Source organism: Danio rerio, chromosome 16 (genome assembly GCF_049306965.1).
Source record: "Danio rerio strain Tuebingen ecotype United States chromosome 16, GRCz12tu, whole genome shotgun sequence".
NCBI lineage: Eukaryota > Metazoa > Chordata > Actinopteri > Cypriniformes > Danionidae > Danio > Danio rerio.
The window spans coordinates 56672209-56693311 of NC_133191.1; the positions used below are offsets into that span (position 1 = coordinate 56672209).

General features: G+C 35.0%; 1 protein-coding gene across 10 annotated transcripts in view; it reads left to right on the forward strand.

The window, feature by feature from the left end:
• Positions 1–14963, forward strand: part of ifnlr1 (interferon lambda receptor 1) — a 102312-nt gene extending 87349 nt beyond the window's left edge. For 9 of the 10 annotated variants that reach the window (XM_073924495.1, XM_068213856.2, XM_073924498.1 and 6 more), the window contains 5 exons: positions 365–537; positions 3060–3241; positions 5661–5805; positions 7204–7328; positions 12345–14963. In XM_073924495.1, the coding sequence (XP_073780596.1) occupies positions 365–537; positions 3060–3241; positions 5661–5805; positions 7204–7328; positions 12345–13271 (1552 nt within the window). In that variant the 3' untranslated portion in view covers positions 13272–14963. 10 annotated transcript variants of the gene reach the window in all.
• Positions 14964–21103: the final 6140 nt, after the last annotated feature.

Consider the following 21103-nt stretch of genomic DNA (forward strand, 5'->3'; position numbering starts at 1 on the left):
TAATGCCATGTCAGCAACAAAGGCTACTTTCATGGCACAAACATTTCATTAATGAATATACAATTCAAAACATCAAACTAAAGAAAGCATAAATTAGAACTGATTTTTAACGTTAATGCATGATAAATTCTAAAATCTGCGCTGAATATCTCAAGTTAATGTCATAAGGCTTTCTGCAGTCATTAAAAGACCACACTGATTGTGAATATTCACTGTCATTAGGGATTCTGGAAGCACTGAGTTGTTAAGATATGTTAGCACACACAATTAATTCTCCATTGATGGTTTTGGGAACGCAGCTCAAGTTGTGCTGTGAATAATGGCATTAAGTGTTTCTCTTGTTTTTGTTTGTGTGCTTGTTCAGGTATGGCAGTCCTCGTCAGCTGGTTCCGTGGTGCCAGAACATCTCATCTCCAGTGTGTGATCTGACTGATGTAATGAGTGCAGTGGTGACCGAAGTCACCATCACATATAAAGCCATCGTCTATGCAGGCGCACAGTGTCTGGGTGAAGTGAGGTTCTCTCCGTTTAAAGAAAGTAAGATATATTCTACACTCTTTCTATTGACCTCATTCTTGATGTATGAGAGGCGCAGCCATTGCAATCTTTTTGGCTCAAGACTTTCAGTTTTGTTCACTTCAACCGTTTTTAACATCTTAAAAGCAATGGGTTACGTTGATGCAAACTGATTCTTATATTATATATGTTATATATATATATATATATATATATATATATATATATATATATTATATATATATATATATATATATATTATATATATATATATATATATATATATATATATATATATATATATATATATATATTTTATATATTATGTATCTTATATTATTATTCAAAATATAATGTGTATAGTCATTAACGCATATTATTTTCTACGTAAATATTAAAACCCCTGCCTCCATGCCTTTATTTATGGCAATCTCTATGATGTTTTTGATATCAATATTATTTATTATATGCATATTTATATTTGTTTATTAAATACAAGTGTAGATTTGTCTGCCTGTCAGGTTTTGGAGACGTCTGCATCACCATATGGGGCACCATAAATCTCACCATATTCTCTGTTATTATTCGTTTGCTTAAAATTAGAACTGAATTTAGAAGTAGTTTTGAAACAAATCTTTGCGCTTAACAAACAAAATTAAATATGTAGGCTAAGGAATGTCTTCAGTGGAGTGAGTTTCCACCGTTTCCTTAATCCACCAAAGTAAAGGAGTAAAGTGAAGGGTTAAAGTAAAGAGAAAGTAAAGAGGCAGAATGGAGGAGGCTCATTCTTTATCCTTGCACTGCAGATGCTGAACTGTTTTCTTGTTAATGACGCGTTCAGTTTTTCCATTTACAAAGTGCACCATGTAAATAGCAAAGGCACTATGGTGTAATGCAGCTGACTCTTAAAGGGAATGGGAGATGAGACTCTGATTGGTTTAATGCACATTATGCTCAAAACACAACTAGAACTCATTAAGAGAATAAGCACAACACTGTTAGACCTTGCACGACAGTGCAAAGCATATTTCTCCGTCCTTAAAACAGCAAAAGTGGATTCACACATGCCCTTAATTCTTTTGTACCATGCACTTAAGAATTTGAGCCTAGATCATTAAAATAGAGCCTTTATTCTTTTAACTAAAATGTCATTTAGGAGTTTGAAATATGCACACACAGTTTGTTTTGGAAAGCCAGTACATATTTACTTATATTTTGGTTAGGACTAGTGGCGTGGCGTTTAGTCTCAACTAAAATGTCATTTAGCTTTATTCATATCCTTATTAGCTGTGTAGATCAGTGGTTTTCTGGTGGATTTTAGTTTTATGTGTCAGGTTTGGGTCACTTTGAGTGCATTGAGCCTAATATGCTGGTGAATATCTTTTTCAAGTTTTCTGTCTTTCTCAGTTGGAGTGAGGAATGTGCCTGCAAAGTTGTTAAAAAACATTTGGGTGAGGACCAGTGATGCACTGTTAATTCTTAACGCAAATTTTTATGTAGTTTTGCTTAGTCTTAACTAAAATGCCATTAGTTTAGTCGAATACTTTTCATATAAATGTTGGTTAGATCAGGGGTTCTGTGTTAGATTTTGGTCTGTGTCAGTTTTGGGTCACTTTGACGCATTCAGTTTTCAAACCGTTTAAAATGCTGGTTTTGACTATGAATATCATTTTTTTTTTTTTTTGGTGTCAATTTCTCAGTCGGAGCAAGTAATGTGCATGCAAAAAAATATGTGCATAAAAAATATGCAACAGTGCGAGAAAGCGCCAGCGTCTTTCAAATCTGCGGTGTGAGGACATTTTGGTTTTGCTGGCAAGTATAATGCCAGTAAAAGAAGAAACGGTGAACAAAAAATTCACTTAAATTTTATATGCCTATAGAATAAAAAAAACACCCGTCAAGCCATGAGAATCGAACCGAAAACCGTGCTTAAAAACCGAGGTATGTATTGAACCGTGAGCTAACTGTAATGTTGCATCCCTATTAGAATCAGAATCTAATATAGTTAGAGTTTTATTGGCGAGTGTGCTTCACACACAAACACAAGGAATTTGTTTTGGCTACTGAAGCTTCCAGTGTACATAAAGTGACAAAACAAAATAAATATGACAAAAATACGATAATCTTTAAACAGATGCAGTCAGTCAAAAAATCTGCATGTTGAATTGTATGACCAGATTTGTTATAAATATACAGGTTATAAGGTGCTGTGTACAAATGCGTATGAGAAAATCTCTTTATACTTGTTATTTTGACCTATGTTCACTACACACTAGTCATAAAAACACAAAGACGTGTGTGTGCATGTGTGTGTGTGTCAATTTGATTAATAGAGCAACTTTTTTAACATGAATTTTCTATTGCATGGGAATTGATAAATTTGACAAGAAACACGGTTATACTGCTGTTTTTAGTTAAATGCAGAGTTTATAATACAGAATGATCAACCACAAATCAAAGTATCATTTCAAAGTAAATATTGTCATGACCTGCTTATTATTTTCTCAGAATTTTGCTATATCTGTTGTGTTTCTCTCTTTTAGCCACATTAGCGGCACCGCAGCTGACCGTAACCTCAAACCAAACCCATCTGAATGTGACTCTTTCTAAGCCGAGGGTTCCGTGGAATCGCTCCATTGAGAGCATAAAGTATTGGGCGGACTACAGGGATGTGAAACGATACCCTGTTAAATACATTGTTCGTCTGACACATCCCGGATCACAGGTTAGTATCATCTCTCCTGTTGTCCTGGAATTCTGTATACACCGTTTGTCCTTCAGGTCAAAAATGAGCCTCTAAAATAAAACTAAAATAAAGAATTTCAATCCTCTAATGAATGGATGTGCTCAAGTGGAGTACAGGCAAAGGAGATCAACAGCATTTCTAATAATATATTACTTCACCTCTGGTTTCATCTGTGACAAAAGGCCAAGAAGGAAAGGGAGAGAGAAAGAAATCATGCATTTATAACTAATATAAATAAAGAAATATTTAGCATTATTGTTACGTTCCCTTCAACTCTGTCTATTCAATTCAGCTTTATTTGTATGTAGATTGTGGCAAAGCAGCTTCACATAAATGGTCATAGTAACTGGAACAGTGTGGTTCAGGTTTTAGTGTTTAAGTTCAGTTCAGTTCAGTTTAGCTCGGTTCAGTGTGATTTATCATTACTGAGAGTTCAAACACTGAAGAGCAAATTCATTGATGCGTAGCTCTACCAATCCTGAACCAGTGGCGACAGCGGAGAGGGAAAAAAAACTTCACCTGATAGGAGTGAAGAAAAAAACCTTGAGAGAAGCAGACTTAGTTGGGCACGACCATTTTAATTTCTCCGCTGGCCAAAAGTCTTGTGCAGAGCTTCAGTCACCGTGGTGGAGGCTGAAAGATGGCCTCAGCGAAGACTCGTCTGTCCCTGGAGCGTCGCTGGAATCAGACTCATGTTCTCCACTCCCCATGACCATCAGCGCAGCAGCAGCTCAGGATACGGCCTGGTCCCGGATATGGAAACCTTGGGATCATCTCGTTGCTGGTCTTTGATCCAATCGGTGACTCTGCATAATCTGAGGACCTCGGGATGAGTATCCCCAGGTGAAAATAGAGAATAAAGAGAATAATCTGTCTAGGGGGACAAGGGTACGCAACAGAATGTTAGTGGAGTTTTGTGTGTGTGTGTTAGCATTGAGGTCCTAAGAGCAACCTCTCAAAGGACTAAACAAAAGAAATATGCAACCTGAATGAAGATTAACAAAATATTTCTTGAAGGATTAAGGGAGGGTTCCAAAAAAAACTTCAAGAGGGGGTTCAAGCCAAAACAACAAACAAAAATGCTCTAACTGAGAGAAAGGGAAGAACTAAATCTATAAAAGAAAAGAATAGAAAAATACATAAAAAATACTCACTCCCTTACTGACATAAACGGGGTGAAATTTTACTTTTTGTAACAGTTTTCTCCTCTCTCTACTAACCCAATCCTCGATTAACAAAGAGTTAAGAGTGGTTAACAAAGTAGAATTGAAAACATAAATTAACTTACAATCAAAAAGAGGTTGAGACAAAGGCTGTATCAGATAGTCAACAGCATCCAAAGAACTTAAACAAATTAAAGCTCCTAATCAACAAATAATGCTTAAAGGATTAAACAAAGAATATTTTTAAAGTCTCACAAAAGAGCCTCCATACACACACAAAAACACACTGTTCCATTGGAGACAAGCTGCTTAAATGCCCACGACTTTACTCGTCCTCCAATGGTTCATTAGTGGCAGCAGGTGACGTTCATCATCACCTATTAGAGTGTAGCAGAGAAAGAAAGAAAAAGAAAAAACGAAACAGAAACAAATACGTCCTGGGACGTAACAATTATACAGAACCGCAGATTAAGTCCTGAAAGTAGGCAAGATTGAATAGGAATGGCATGATGAATGTGCAAAAATAATGATAGTAACTTGTACTTAAAGTTTTTTTTTTTTTGTAGATTTGTCACGAAAGGAGACGCTGACAACAAAGGTGCAAATTTAAATGCAGGTTTATTAACAGGATGTTCAGGCAGGCAACGACAACAGGGTCAAAAAACAGGCAAATGGTCCGTACAAGCAGCAAGCAATGTAAACAAACAAGGCGAGGATTAAAACGGCAAAGCAAGGCAAGGGAAAAGCGTCGTAATGTTCACAATGACGGATAAACAAGACTCAGCAAAGATGTGTGTGTGTGCCTTGTGTATTTAAAGTCCCCATAACTATCCTCTGGCTGTGTGTGTGCGCATAAAATCAAACTGAAATGGGAACCGCTGTGTGCGAGGTGCATGACGGAACTTGTAGTTCATACACTGGCAGATTTGTAGTTCTTTAGCGAAACTGCTTGTTTATCACAGATCTGCAGCTGCTAGATTATCGATGTATATAGTCATTAAACAGGCAAATGGTCCATACAAGCAGCAAGCAACGTAAACAAACAAGGAGAGAATCAAAACGGCAAAGCAAGGCAAAGGAAACAGAACTTGTAGTTTTATATACTGGAGGATTTGTAGTTCTTTAGCGAACTGCAAGTTTATCAACGATCCTCAGCCACTAGATCTCAGGTCATGTTTCTGGCTGAATCTGTGTTGTGAATTGTTTGTGGAGTGACTGTTGGTGTGTTTCCTCAGGAATATTTTAGCAGGACGTCTCCTTCAGTGTTGATCGAGCTGCTATGGAAAGATGTGGAGTATTGTGGCGAAGTGTTTTATTCGCTCACTCATCCCGGCTGGTTCAGACCCAGTGAAAACACCACCTTCTGTCTCACCGTCTCAGGTAAATCTACAGTTTAAACACTCATTACTTCTGAATACATTTGCTTTCAGTCTGAACTTTCCACTAAACCTGTGATTGCTACTTTGCTTGGTTTACTATTAGGGCTGGGCGATTAAAAAAAACAGTATCAGTGTTGACCGAACATCATTGCCAATAATGATTAAAAAAAAGTTTGGTATGAAGTAGTTGATCAATTTTAACAAATAAAAACACTTACAGGTTGTGGCTCACAATCCACAGCTTCGTCGGTTGGAGGAGTTTTAACCGAATCCACCACTGAGCTGAGAGAGATTCTAGAAGTTCTCCTTTGTCAAATGCTAGAGCTATATCATTTTATATAATTCTCGGGGACATAATTAAAATAAAACTAAGCACTTCTGTCTTTGTGTTATTTTCTTCAGAAGCCTTAATACAGAAACAGAAGAAGCTCTGTGAAAGTAGCAGCATTTGGACGCCATTTTAGCTTTCACTGTTTTAATATTGAAGCGCCTCTGGCCACGTCCCTTCACTGCGCAGGGTGTGTGCGCATGGTGAATGCACGTAACCTGAAGCCCTTGATCTCACTAGCCCGGATGTTTTTTTGTTTTTTTTGTAGTCCTCAAATTCGTTCACTGTAGGCTTTGCTAAGCTAACTCTGTAAAAGCCAATGTCTCCCTTTGCCATGAACTTTGAGCGTCTTACATTCAGAGATGCTGTTTATGTTCACACAGCTACATTACACATCAACTAAAGTTTAAAATATGATATCGTAGTGGACCACCCTTTTAAATCTGAAAAGTTTTTTATTTATAAAATGTATTCCTTTTATAAAATATGCAAAAATAATGATCGCAGATTGTACTTAAAGTTGGTAAAATCAAATGTGAGACATATCAGTGTTAGGAGGCAGCACGGTGGCTCAGTGGTTAGCACTGTGGCCTCACAGCAAGAAGGTCACTGGTTCGAGTCCTGGTTGGGCCAGTTGGCATTTCTGTGTGGAGTTTGCATGTTCTCCCCATGTTGGCGTGGGTTTCCTCCAGGTGCTCCGGTTTCCCCCACAGTCCAAACACTTCCGCTATAGGGGAATTGGGTAAGCTAAATTGGCCGTAGTGTATGAGAGTGTGTGTGTGGTTGAATGTGAGTGTGTACGGGTGTTTCCCAATACTGGGTTGCAGCTGCAAGGGCATCTGCATTGTAAAACATATGCTCTAAGTTTTTGGTTCATTCCGCTGTGGCGACCCCTGATAAATAAGTGACTAAGCCAAAGAAAAATTAATTTATATTTGAAAGATGAATGAAATTGAGGTAACAGGAATGTGTATTAAAAAGCAATGTCAATAAGAATAATATTGGTAGTATTTAAATAGCATTCATTTAGCAACAAAAAATAATAATTATCATATTTTTTGTGTCTTTCAGCTCCTAATCCGTTGCTCCATATCTTAATGTGGCCCAGTGTGCTGGCTGCGCTGCTGATGGTCTTCCTATCCGTCATGCTCTGCCATCGCTTTGTGAAACGAAAGCGCTCCTTACCGAAAGCTCTGGTGAGTGATTGTGTCATCTGAGGGAAACTCCTGTAAAGTGTCTTACCGGCAGCCGAAAGTCCTGTTTGACAAGAGCGTCACGTTTCGCTGCTCAAGGAATGTGTGTGTTTTCCTCTGCAATGCTTCTGGCAGCTCGTGTCGATAACGATTAAAACACACACCTGCTGCCAGATCCAGTCACTGACGTCAATGCTTTACTGCAGTGTTTCTCAACCACGTTCCTGGAGGATCACCAACACTGCATGTTTTGGATGCCTCCTTTGTCTCACACCCATTACAGCTCTTTCAGTCTCTGCTAATGATGATCTGAGTAGCGTGTGTTAGGTTAAGGAGACACGGAAAATGTGCAGAGCTGGTGTTCCTCCAGGAGCGTGGTTGAGAAATACTGCTCTACTGGATCATTGAACCTGTTTTTATTATATTTCACTTTTAATATTCAGTGTTTGTGCGTAGTATTTATTTCTGTGTATATATTTGTTTGTGTATCATCTCTTATTGAAATATGAAGTTGTTCTTGTAATGGATATGTGTTATTGATCTTCATATGATATGGCCATAAGTTGCTCAATACATAAATAAACCTGTTTTAATGTTTCAAGATATTATTACATGCCCCATACTAATATTGTCACCCTTGGAAAATATGAGCATTATTTACCTTTTTTGTGTTATTCATTAATTTATTAATTAATTCTTTAATTTTCGTTTGGCTTAGTCCCTTTATTCATCAGGGGTCACCTCAGCAGAATAAACCACCAACTTATCCAGGATATGTTTAACACAGCAGATGCCCTTCCAGCTGCAACCCAATACTGGGAAGCACCCATACACTCACATTCTCACACACTCTTACACTAAAGCCAATTTAGTTCATTCAATTCTCCTATAGCGCGTGTGTTTGGACTGTGGGGGAAACCGGAGCACCTGGAGGAAAACCAACATGGGGAGAACATGCAAACTCCACACAAAAATGCCAAATGACCCAGCTGGGACTCAAACCAGCGACCTTCTTGCTGTGAGGCGACAGTGCTAGCCACCATACCGCCAGTTTATTTATTTATTTTAATTGTTCATTTTAATATGATTAGCTCATCCCCAATGATGGTTGGATTTATGGTTTGGGTTTTGGTCTTCTAGATATTTTTGTATATTGTAAGATAAAATTCTAAATATTATTACAGTGTCCTCTACTAATATTGGCACTTTTGGAACTTGCACTTATGAGCATTAATATTATTTAGTATTATTTTATACAAAAATATGATGGGTTGGGTTTGGGGTCTTCGAGATATTGTAAGATAGGAGTCAAAATATTATTACAGTGCCATCCACTAATATTGGCATCCTTGGAAAATATGAGGAGAGGCATCTGTAAAATTTTTGTATGATTTGTTTATCCCCTAATGATGGTTGGGTTTAGGGTTTAGAGTTTTGATTCTTCAAGATCATGTAAGGTAGGATTCAATATATTATTACAGTGCCCTACACTAATATTGGCAGCCTTTGAAAACATGAGCATTATTTACCTTATTTATTTATTTAATTGTCAATGTTAACATTTGATCATTATCATATGCTGGTTAGGGTTAGTTTCAGTTCTTCAAGATGATATGAGATATTATAAGATAGGATTTAAGATATTTTATTGAATTTTTTGAAATTTTATTTATATATTAGTTTTAGTGAGTTTTGCTCATCCCAAACGGTTTGGGACGGTTGGGTTTATGAGTAGGGTTTATGGGAGTGCTTACTTTAAAATTCATACATTTTTTATGCATAAATTCATAGAAATGTGTATGAATTAGCCACTTTTCTGCCAATACATAAAACTGTTAAGTTTCTTCATGAGATCAAGATGGTTGGTTAGATTTTTTTTTCTTTAAATATTTCCCAAAATAATGTTTAACAGAGCAAGGAAATTTTCACAATATGTCTGATAATATTTTGTCTTCTGTAGAAAGTTTTAGTAGTTTTATTTTGGTTAGAATGTATGTATATATCTATTTACATTTTAAGGTCAAAATTATTAGCCCCTTTGAGCTATTTTTTTTCTACAGAACAAACCGTTGTTATACAATAACTTCCCTAATTACTCTAACCTGCCTAGTTGCCCTAATTAACCTAGTTAAGTCTTTAAATGTCACTTTAAGCTGTATAGAAGTGTCTTGAAGAATATCTAGTCTAATATTATTTACTGTCATCATGACAAAGATAAAAAAAAATCGGTTATTAGAAATGAGTTATTAAAACTATTATGTGTAGAAATGTGTTGAATCTTCTTTCCCCAGAAATTGTAGAAAAATAAAGAGGGGGGCTAATAATTCTTACTTCAACTGTACATTTATTTCTTAATTAATAAATGCTGTATAAGTAGCAGAGTTGCACAATGGGTCAGTGGTTAGCACCGTGGCCTCACAGCAAGAAGGTTGCTGGTTCGAGTCCTGGCTGGGTCAGTTGGCATTTCTGTGTGGAGTTTGCATGTTCTTCCTGTGTTGGCTTGGGTTTCCTCTTGGTGCTCCGGTTTCTCCAAACACATGCGCAATAGGGGAATTGAATAAGCTAAATTTCCCAGTACTGTGTAAAACATGCTGGAATAATTGGTGGTTCATTCTGCTGTGGCAACCTCTGAAATGACTGAGCCAAAAAAACAAGAATGAATGAATGTATAAGTAGTTCTATGTAAGTAAATACTAGAGATGCACTGAAATAAAAAATTATTTGCCAAAACCAAAAATTCTGAATGCACTTGTCCAAAAATCAAAACCTGGAATACAGCATAGCTTTTTTTTTTTTTGGCTCATATATTCTGCCACCTTAATCTTTTGAACAAAAACCGTAAACTGCATTTTTGACCCATAATTTTCAGCTAGCGATAATTCAGTGCATCTATAATAAATACTAAGGATGAACCTTTATGCAAAGAGTAAACATGAGCATCTTCAATTTTTGTTTGTTTTTGTTTTTGATAATATTTTGAAAAGTTATAAGCATATAAACACATGTTTACAGCCTCCTTTGCTCAGATTTTCCTATATTAGTGTTGGGCACCGAATATAAAGCAGTCTTATCTGGGTGAGATATTAGAGGATAAATCACGCGTGTTGATATTTGCTTAGTGAATTGGCTCAGCTTGGGGTTTTGTGTAACCTCATGTTGATTAATCAAGTCAATATTTGTCTTCATAGACGAAGCCTTATTCACTTTTCCACTTCCCCACGGGCTCCTGTTCATTTGATCAAGTGATTCGCATGAAATAAAACGCATGAAATCCAGAGTGCAAGTCACCGTTTCATAAATGTTTACTTGAAGTATATCTATGTAAATATTTCAATAATTTAACCACACTTTAATAATTATGCTTCTCTGAAACCTTTTTTTTAATCTTGCTTATATTATATAGATTAACGTGCTTCTCTTTGGACAACAAATGTTTATTATTGTTATTATTTTATTTATTATCATCATTGTCATTAGTTGTTGTGTATTATATTTTTATCTACTTCACTAATGAACTGAAAATGAAGATCACTAATACAATTAAATGAGTATAATATTTTATTAAAAAAATAATAATTATATATATTTAGGGTTTAACTGACTTAATAAACTAATTTTTGCTTGATTTATTGGTTGACATTGTTTATTTAAATTTTATTTCGATTTGCAGTATGCTTTGGGGTTTTTTTATTTTTATTAAATTTTTTTGCATTTTATGGTTTAATTTAATTTTATTTTTTGTTGTTTGTTTTTTCCCTTAAAGATGATCTTTGTTGTTGTTTTTTGTTTTTTATAAACATTACATTTTTACTCTTATGATGAAAAGCTATTAAACAAAACATGATTTTAAAATTTATTGAAGGGCACCTATGATAAAAATTATCTTTTGTGAGCTGTTTGAACAGAACTGTGTGCAGGTATAGTGTCCACAGTCATATTGGAGTGATAAAGACGAGTCTCTTTTTAAATTCCTGACATTAAAATAGTACCCAAATCCCTCCCATTTTGAGGCTGACCACAACATGACATAGGAGTGCAGTTTCCCCTCCCACTGAATTGATTGACAGGTGCATATTAACATGTCTCTGTGGTAACGCGTATAATCATATCAACGAGACAGGACATGCGCAAAGCAACTGGAATTTTTTTAGTTCGCTGGGATCATCAATCATCATCAAATGTTAATAGGAGTGAGTTTAACAAGTTTAAAACGTTTTTAAATCAGTGCATGTTTGTAATAAAATCAGTAAAATCTGTGTAATTCATAACCACAGCCGCATGTCAGTACAATTGTAAAAGAAGATGCTTTAATCCCGGTTTGTAGGCGTTGAATCAGGTTTATTTTGTACATTAACATAACAGATATCCACACAGCAGTCGATATAAACCTGTATCCTGTCACAAAAGGCTTGAATTAACTCCACAACAAATACATCAAATAATCATTGTTAGAGTTCTTACTGCAGTATTTCCCACAAATGTTAAGTGAGGTCTGCTTTCTTCATGTCTGTCACTGTGCTGTTTATCTGACGCAGCTGAGGCGGAGATTGAGGCACAGTCTGACAGGCACATGTGAACGGTGGGCGGGAGAACCAGTATTAAAGGCACAGGCAACAAAAACAGCTACATAGTATTTAAAGCAGAAAATCTTAATGTTCTGAAAGGTCTAATAAATAATCTGATAGGTGTTTTGAACTAAACTTTACAGACACACTCTGGAGACACAAAAGACTTGTCTTAAATCTTAAAAAAGGGGTCAAATAGATGCCCTTTAAAATCTAAAGTGGTGCTGTTAAAAATTGCTAATGCACTGTCACAAGAACTATCAATGAACATCTTGAAAAAATACAGTAATAAATGCATTTGTTCATGGTTTGGTAATGTTAATAAATACATTAACTAATGCAACCTATTAATTATCCTAATAATCCTTGTTTGACTTTTAGCCTTTAGTATATGCAAAACAACATTTGGTAAAACTCTATAATTCTGATGCTCTTTAATCTCTCTGAATTGCAGATGCTGCCAGAAAACAACACACCTCCTTTTTGGTCCGATCCCAAAGACAACATATCTAAAGTGGAAATGTGGTCCGGAATGTTTTTTGGGATGAAGCCTGATCCACAAACTCCGTCTTTAACTCCGCAAAAGTCTGAGATCACAGTTAAAGATAATGCATACGCATCCCAGGAGCCTTACCGATGCCAACAGGACGGCCTGATTCAGAATAGCAGAGAGCCATCAGAGAACTACAGCCTCTGTTTACCTGCTCAGATGCCCAAAGAATCATTTAACAGCTCTGATTCATTCAGTCCAGAGTCTGAGTCGCCTAAAATGATTCATTCAGATACCAGTGAATCATTAAACAACTCTGATACGTTCACTCCAAAGTCTGATTCTGTTAAATTGATTCAATCAGATGCCAATGAATCATTTAACAACTCCAAATCACTCAGTTCAGATTCTGATTTAGTTGAATTGATTCATTTGGACACCAATGAATCATTTAGCAGCTCTGATTCATTCATTCCAGTGACTGATTCAGTTGAATTCATTCATTCAGACGCTGAATGCAAGACTCTAGTGGTTCCAGCGAGGCCTGATAAGAATGGTGCATTACAGTTTCACGAGCTTTTCTTTCAAGATGAATCTTTTCCAGATGAATCAGCTGAACGAATGCCTTTATTAACTGATCTCATTCAGAGTGATTCATCTTACCTGCCTGAACAGGTTCCTAATGTAGTAACGTCAAACTACAGGCAGAATTGGGTGCCTGGACTTCTTCTGGAAGGACAAGAAGACAAAAGGACTTATATAATGAGGACAGAAAAGACTGAGGATTCGCCTGAAGCTGAGGAGGACTTCAGAGAGTCGGAAGAGTCCCGAATCGGGGTGGTTTTCCTGGACAGGTGTTTGCTGGAGATTCAGGGTTTGTCTCTGTCGTGATAATGACCGATGGAGGTTGTTTTGCTCTGTTCATCCATGCAAGACACAGAGGAATGAACATCTGTTGGGTTTTGCCGACTCGTTGCATCAGGTGGACGTGACTGAAGGAAATGAACATTTGAGGTCATTTCACACAATACACTGAAGAGATTTACTAATGCAGTTATGCAGTGTTTTGGACTATTGATGTAGTTTGGGCCAGATTTACTTGAAGTTGGAGACAAATAATTCATGTTTTTAAACAATTTTTACACATCTTTGATAGCTCGTACCTTTTGTTTTGGTCATGATGACAGTACATTATATTTGATTTATTTTGCTAGACACTGGTATTTAGCTTATAGTGACATTTAAAGACTTAACTAGGTTAATTAGCCTGATCTTGTGAGAAAACTGTTTTACGTTGATCAGTTTGGTGGCTAATTCATACAAATTCAGTTCAGTTGTACATAAAGCTTTTAAAAGGAGGCGTGGCCTCCAAACCCACCTCTAAACCCAACCGTCATTTAGGGATGAGCAGATCATACTAAATAGTGCAAATTAAATCATACAAATTAGCCACTAAATCAAAAACTTGCAAACTACTGTAAAATTGTGGTGGTGTTTTTTTTAGCCAATTTAAAAAATCACCCCTTTATAATTGGGATAATAATATTGGCCTTGTTCTTTCAAATTTTAAAATGCTTTTTTTATTAGACGTGACTAAAGGCAATGTCCACGGTCTAAAGTGAAAACATTAAAGTCATTTTACACAATACACTGCAGAGATTTACTAAAACAGTGAGTGTTTTGGACTGCTGGTGCGGTTTGGGCCAGATTTACTTTAAATATTTGCCTTCTTTGAATTTTTTAGATGCATTTTTCCCAGATCAGTGTCATTCACAGACTAAACACCATCATAACACATAAAATAATGCAATAAACTTTATTAATCGACATCAGATGTAACATAAAACTTAAATGTGCATAACTCAAAAACAAAACAAAAGCAACAGTCAACTAAAAAAGGCATGCAATATGGGAAAGTGAATTTAAAGTAATTGCCTGTAAATGCGTATTAAAGAACCCTACTGTTAAACGTGTTACGGATTTTACTGTAGCATTTTTATATTTATCCATCATTGGAACCACATCTTTACAGTGGAGTAACATTATTCAGCTTAAAGCGCAATTTAAGGCTTAACTAGGTTAATTGTAACTAGGCAAATTGACTTATTTAGGCAAGTCATTGGACAGCAATGCTTTGCTCTGTAGACACATAAAGCAATAATTCATAAGGGGGTTAATAATATCTACCTCAGCAGTTTTTACTTTGTTGAACTCCAGGCAAACTATTAGACTTTCTCCAGTCTTTTTTCTTCCCATAGATGTCACATCTGAAATAATCTCTTTAGCTTCATTGTGTGTTTTTAGTAAATCTCAAAACAAGTTTGATTAATCTCCAAAGAAGGTTTGTGTTTCACAAGCGCTGAGTAAATCTGACCCTGTGACTGAAACTAATCTGTAGCATCGTCATGTTCTCAAGTGTTGTTCGAGTTCATTCATGTGTCTGTTCTTTAACTTATTTGAGTATTAAATGAATGAATAATGCAATGTGTAATAAATTAAAAATGTAGATAAACCTGAAACACATACTATAAATGTTTGCTGCATTATTGCATTTTTAAAAAAATAAAACATCATCTACATTCACATGGACTGAAATGTGGTTATAATTGGATGTTGGCGGTAAAGATATTCAACTTAATCAAGCTTAATCATAACCACAGCAAATGCATTTAACTTTAACATACATTTTGACTGCAGGAAAACCTATAATGGCAGCAATAGAAGCAAATAATGACAATAAATGTGAGTAAAGAGTTTTTTCTATCATGTAAACATCTTACTGTGATTTCATTATTGGAGCACACGTGAACCTGCATGTTTGACGCATCTGTAGTGTTTAATCTGAACTACATTGAAAGTCAGCATGAAAATACGCTCAGTATTGGTACTCGGTTATATTTGCAAATCTGTTTGTGATCTGACTGAAAAGTAGTGCTGCTGAACTGAAGAAATCCAATCAAAGGGTTTTCTCAGTCACTTTTGAAACATGTATTCATGTGTGTATTTACTAACATTTAATCGACACTGTTGGCTAATTAGTGACAAAATAGCAATTTACTGTAAATTGCTCCTAAAAAAAAAGTTAAGGGGTTAATTTTCATTTTCATGTACTGTAATGTTAGGAGTTACTCCTAATGTACCTGCCTTAAATGCTATAAATAGATTCAACAATTCTGTATAAATCAGTTCAGTGAAAAGCAGGCTTTTATTTTATTGTTTAGTGTTTATTTTACAGAATAACTTAAGGTCACATTTATCAAGATGATTAAACATGCTTAAGAAATTGTTTGACAACATATGGAAGAAAGAGTGTGTGTGTGTGTGTGTGTGTGTGTGTGTGTGTGTGTGTGTGTGTGTGTGTGTGTGTGTGTGTGTGTGTGTGTGTGTGTGTGTGTGTGTGTGTGTGTGTGTGCGTGCGTGCGTGCGTGCGTGCGTGCGTGCGTGCGTGTGTATTATAATACATTTATTTTATATATGGTTTTAGATTTTTAATTTTATATTATATTTATTTTTTATAATTTAATCATTTTTATTAAATATAATATTAATTGTTTTAAATTTCCGTCCCTCTTTATATTAAGTGTCCTTAACTACTATGTACTTACATCAAAAAATAAATACAATGTACTTATTTTGTAAATAAAGTATTGGAGAACACTTGTGGTGCTTTTGAGTTGGGATAGAGGTTGGGTTATGGACAGGTTTGGTGGTATGGGTAGGTTTATGGATGGGTTAAGGTGTAGGGAATGGTCAACAGTGTATTTACAAATGTAATTACAGAAGTTAATTACAGATGTAATTACATACATGCATTTAATCAAGCATAAGTACACAATAAATACGTGTATTTACACAATAAGTACATTGTAACAAACTATTAATTTCTTGTAAGTACAAATTAGTTAAGGCCAATTAATATAAAGTGGGACCTAAATTTCTTACATTATATTTAATGTATTTTTATTATGAATCATACTGTGTGTGTCTGTTTTAAATCTTATTTTAGATGTTTTTTTTATTTTACATTTATATTTCTTTTATATTTGTTTTTCATATAATATTAAATATATTTAAATTAATTTAAATTTTATTTAATATTTTATTCATTTTGATTATATATTATATTTGGTTTGTGTTTGTTTTAAACTTATTTTAGATTTGTTTATTATTTCAATTTATTATATTTAGTTTTTATATTTTGTTTGTTTTTATTTAATATAATATTAATTGTATTTAAACTTTTTTTATTATTTTGTGTCTGTTTGTCTGTTCAATTTTATTTTAAATTTATTTAATTCAAATTTTATAATATGTTTTATTTTGATTTTAATTTAATATTAATTGTATTTAAATATATTTGAATTTTATTTAGTATTATATTTATTTTTTTATTATATATCATATTGTTTGTTTTAAATCTTGTTTTATATTTTTTTATATTTTATTCATTTTTATTTAAAACAATATTAATTGTATTTAAATGTGTTTGAATTATATTTGCTATTTATTTTATATTATATTTTGTTTAGATTTATATATAGATTTATTATAATTATTTTAGATTTAATTTTGTTTATTTTTCAGATTTTATTACTAATTTCCATTTAATTAATATTAATTCTATTTAAAGTTATTGGAATTTTATCAAATATTTTATTTATTTTTATTATATATTATATCAGTATGTTTTTGTGTTTGTCTTTTTAAATTTTAATATAGTATATTGCTTTTTATATTTTATTATTAATTTGTTTAATATCAATTGTATTTAATTAACTATATTAAATATATGAATTTTATGTAATATTTCATTTATTTTTATTTATATATAAAGTTTATTTTAAATCTTTTTAATTATTTTATAATTTAATTTTTATATTTTATTCATTTCAATAATATTAATTGCATGTACATGTATTTGAATTGTATGTACTATTTTTATTATATATTATTTGTTTAGTTAATATTTTAATTTATTATTTCTTTTTATTTTATTATTTATTTGTATTTAATATTTTTAAGTATTTTATTGTATATTAGTGTGTGTGTGTGTGTGTGTGTGTGTGTGTGTGTGTGTGTGTGTGTGTGTGTGTGTGTGTGTGTGTTTCTTTTAAATTTTATTTCATGTTTTAATTTTATATTTATTTTATACTTTATTTTTTATTTATTTAATAATAGTATTTAAATTTATTTTTATATAAATTTTTTTAATTAAATATTATATTGTTTGTGTCTGTTATATATATATATATATATATATATATATATATAAAGTGTGCATGCCTGTGTCAATTTATATATATTTTTTTATATATCAGAATATAAGAAGAGCTTTTAATTTTGTTGTTGGTCAAGTCCCCCAGTGTTATGCAGCAATTAATGGTTCACAGCAAGGCGATGCATGTGCATTAAAGCAAATGACGTTCACAATGACTTCACGCTGACTTTCTGAAATGCTTGAACAATAGAGTCGAGGCGTTTACCACCATGTTAATGTGCAGCTGAATAGACACAATCACAGGCCCATGTGGCGTGTCTGTAAAAGCACCTCTTAAACATAAAGCTGAAATTTTCCACCGTCGTGAATTACATATTTGCATAGAAGACAAAAGACGTCCTGAAAGGCCTCATGGGGGATTTTACACGAGGAAGTGCTCAGACCTCAGGAACACTGACAAAAGAGCTTTGTTATGGAGGAAACAAACATATAATTGCAGAAGTATGTCATGTTGGCTTGTTTTGGGGAGTCTAGAGCTCTTGTTAATCGTTTCTGATGTCTTAATCATGATTTCTTTTTCTCCCCTTCATGATAATACTCAGATACTGACCTGTTGGCCATGGTAAACCTTTAACTACTGTATTTCTAATATATATATGCGCTTTCCATTGCTGCATGTGTGTGTATCATTTTCACTCTATTTTTTCGGCTTAGTCACTTTATTAATCTTTGGTCACCACAGCGAAATGAACCGCCAACTTATCCAGAATATGTTTTACCCAGTGGATGCCCTTCCAGCTGCAACCCATCACTGGGGAATATAGGTGTGTATGTTTGGCCAAAATTCTACTAAAATATAAGGGTGGCATGGTGGCTCAGTGGTTAGCACTGTCCCCTCACAGCAAGAAGGTCACTGCTTCAAGTCCCAGCTAGGTCATTTGGCATTTCTGTGTGGAGTTTGCATGCTCTCCCTGTGTTTGTGTGGGTTTCCTCTGGGTGCTCTGGTTTCCCCCACAGTCCAAACAAATGCGCTATAGGAGAATTGTATAAGCTAAATTGTCTGTAGTGTATGTGTGTGAATGAGTGTGTTCGGATGTTTCCTAGTGATGGGTTGCAGCATAATTGTTATGCTGGATAGGTTGGTGGTTCATTCCACTGTGGGGAACCCAGATTAATAAAGGGACTAAGCTGAAAAGAAAATGAATGTATGTGTGTGAATGGGAGTGTATGGGTGTTTCCCAATGATGAGTTGCAGCTGGAAGGGCATCTGCTGTGTAAAACATATGCTGGAATAGTTGGCGGTTCATTCCACTGTGGCGACCCCTGATAAATAAAGGGACTAAGCTGAAATGAAAAAGAATAAATAAATGAATAACTTAAATCTAAGGGTGGCACGGTGGCTCAGTGGTTAACACTGTTGCTTCACAGCAAAAAGGTCACTGGTTTAAGCCCTGGCTGGGCCATTTGGCATTTCTGTGTGGAGTTTGCATGTTCTTCCTGTGTTGTTGTGGGTTTCCTTTGAGTGCTCCGGTTTCCCCCACAGTCCAAACACATGCACTATTGGGGAATTGAATGTGTGTGGGTGTTTCCCAGTACTTGGTTGCAGCTGGAAGGGCATCCACTGTGTAAAACATGCTGGAATAGTTGGTGGTTCATTCCACTGGGGTGACCTCTGATAAATAGGAGACTAAGTTGAAGGAAATTTAAAAGCTAAAGTTTGAGGCCTCAAAAAAAATTGAATATTGAGGGAAATCCCTGTTAAAGTTGTTCAAATGGCGTTGTTAGCAAGGCATTTTACCTATTAGAAATGGAGTTTTGATTAATTTACAGTATGAAATGTACTAAATGATCTTAATGTAATATCCACTTTTTGGCATAAAATAAAAATCTTTTTTGACTCACACAATCTATTTTTAGCCCAAAAAGTTCATTCATTTTCTTTTCGGTTTAGTCCCTAGCCATAAAGTGCATTGCAATAGTTGTTTTGGTCCTAGAAAACCCCTTTTGAACTTTTACTCATGTAATCTTGTGTTCTGTGCCACAGCCATATCACCCTGCAGCCCAAGAGCGGATACACACTGAAGCCAAGCAGGGCTGAGCCTGGTCAGTACCTGGATGGCAGACCACATGGGAAAACTAGTTTGCTGTTGGAAGTGGTGTTAGAGAGGCCAGAAGGGGGCGCTCAACATGTGGTCTGTGAGTCCTGATGCCCCAGTATAGTGAAGGGAACACTACTGTCAGGCCTTGTTTATATGTGGGAATTTATCCAATTTGAATTGGATCTGTGCCCTCGTGTCTGCGGTGTAAGCAGGTAGATCGGCTTTTCACCTGTCAATGCGAGTCGTGCGTCATTAAAAACCATAGCGAATGACGTCGAGTCTGATGCTTTCATTTCAGAACAGACTTCAGAAGAGTCGGAGAGAGAGCGAGAGCGTAACATCCGCCACTTAACCAATATAAACTAATAAAAAACTGTGGCATTTATCACATGCTTAAATCACACCATGAACATCACGTTAAGATGCCTACTGGTTTAAAAAGGGCTAGATTAAAAGAAGATGGCCAAATGAGAACCTTTCTGTCATAAACTATAGTAAAACATCAACTTGTCAGAAAGAATTTTAAAAGTTGAACTCTTTGAACAGATTAAATGCAGGAGCGGGAAAATAGCGCTCATATCATCAGCTGTTAGTCATCGCCCGCTGGTGTTTCGTGTTTTGGCGTTTCGTGACCCTTTAAACTTTATACTTTTAATATTTCAGTTTAAAGGTCTTGAAATGTCTGAAAAAGTCTGTCAAAACATCATTTCTAAAATACTTCGCTAAGAGCTCACACTGGACTTTTCCCCCCCATAGACCTCCATTCATACACACGCGAATGCGTCCGACCGGCAACGCAAGCTAGTGCGACAAGCAAGCATTGCAGTTTGCTGCATTGCAAAGTTTAAACTTGGTGAACTCTGACCTGCGAAATGGTATCAGGTGACTGTGAGAGCAATCAAAGATCAAAACATGACCTCTCTGTACAGATTTTTAAAATATGGAGCAATCTCTCCCTTAAATGTCTAATCAACTTGTTCAATCCTGCTCCTTTTCACAGCACTTTACGACAGAATTTCACATGCTCAAACTCTAGTCTGATTTAAACAACTTTACATTTAAAGAAAGATCATTCCTAAACCCTCAGATTAAACATTTTCAAATTGTTGCATCTCAGCCAAATATTGGTCAATCATATCAAATGCATCAATGGAAATCAGAATTATTCAATGTTCAGAAAATGCAGAAATTTCTCTAAACTGACTGCTATTGTGCTCCAGAGTTACAAATAACCCATTGTTGTATGAATTTGTTTGCTTTAGTAAAGTTTTCTGTCTTCTTTCTCTAGTAGTCATTGTCAATAGTTGTACTGTGAGGGTTGTTGTTGTAAATTCTGGCTGGTTTGCAGGTCAGATCTGGTGCACTTCTAAACAGAGCAAACAATGCAAAGGTCATGTTCTCGCTGT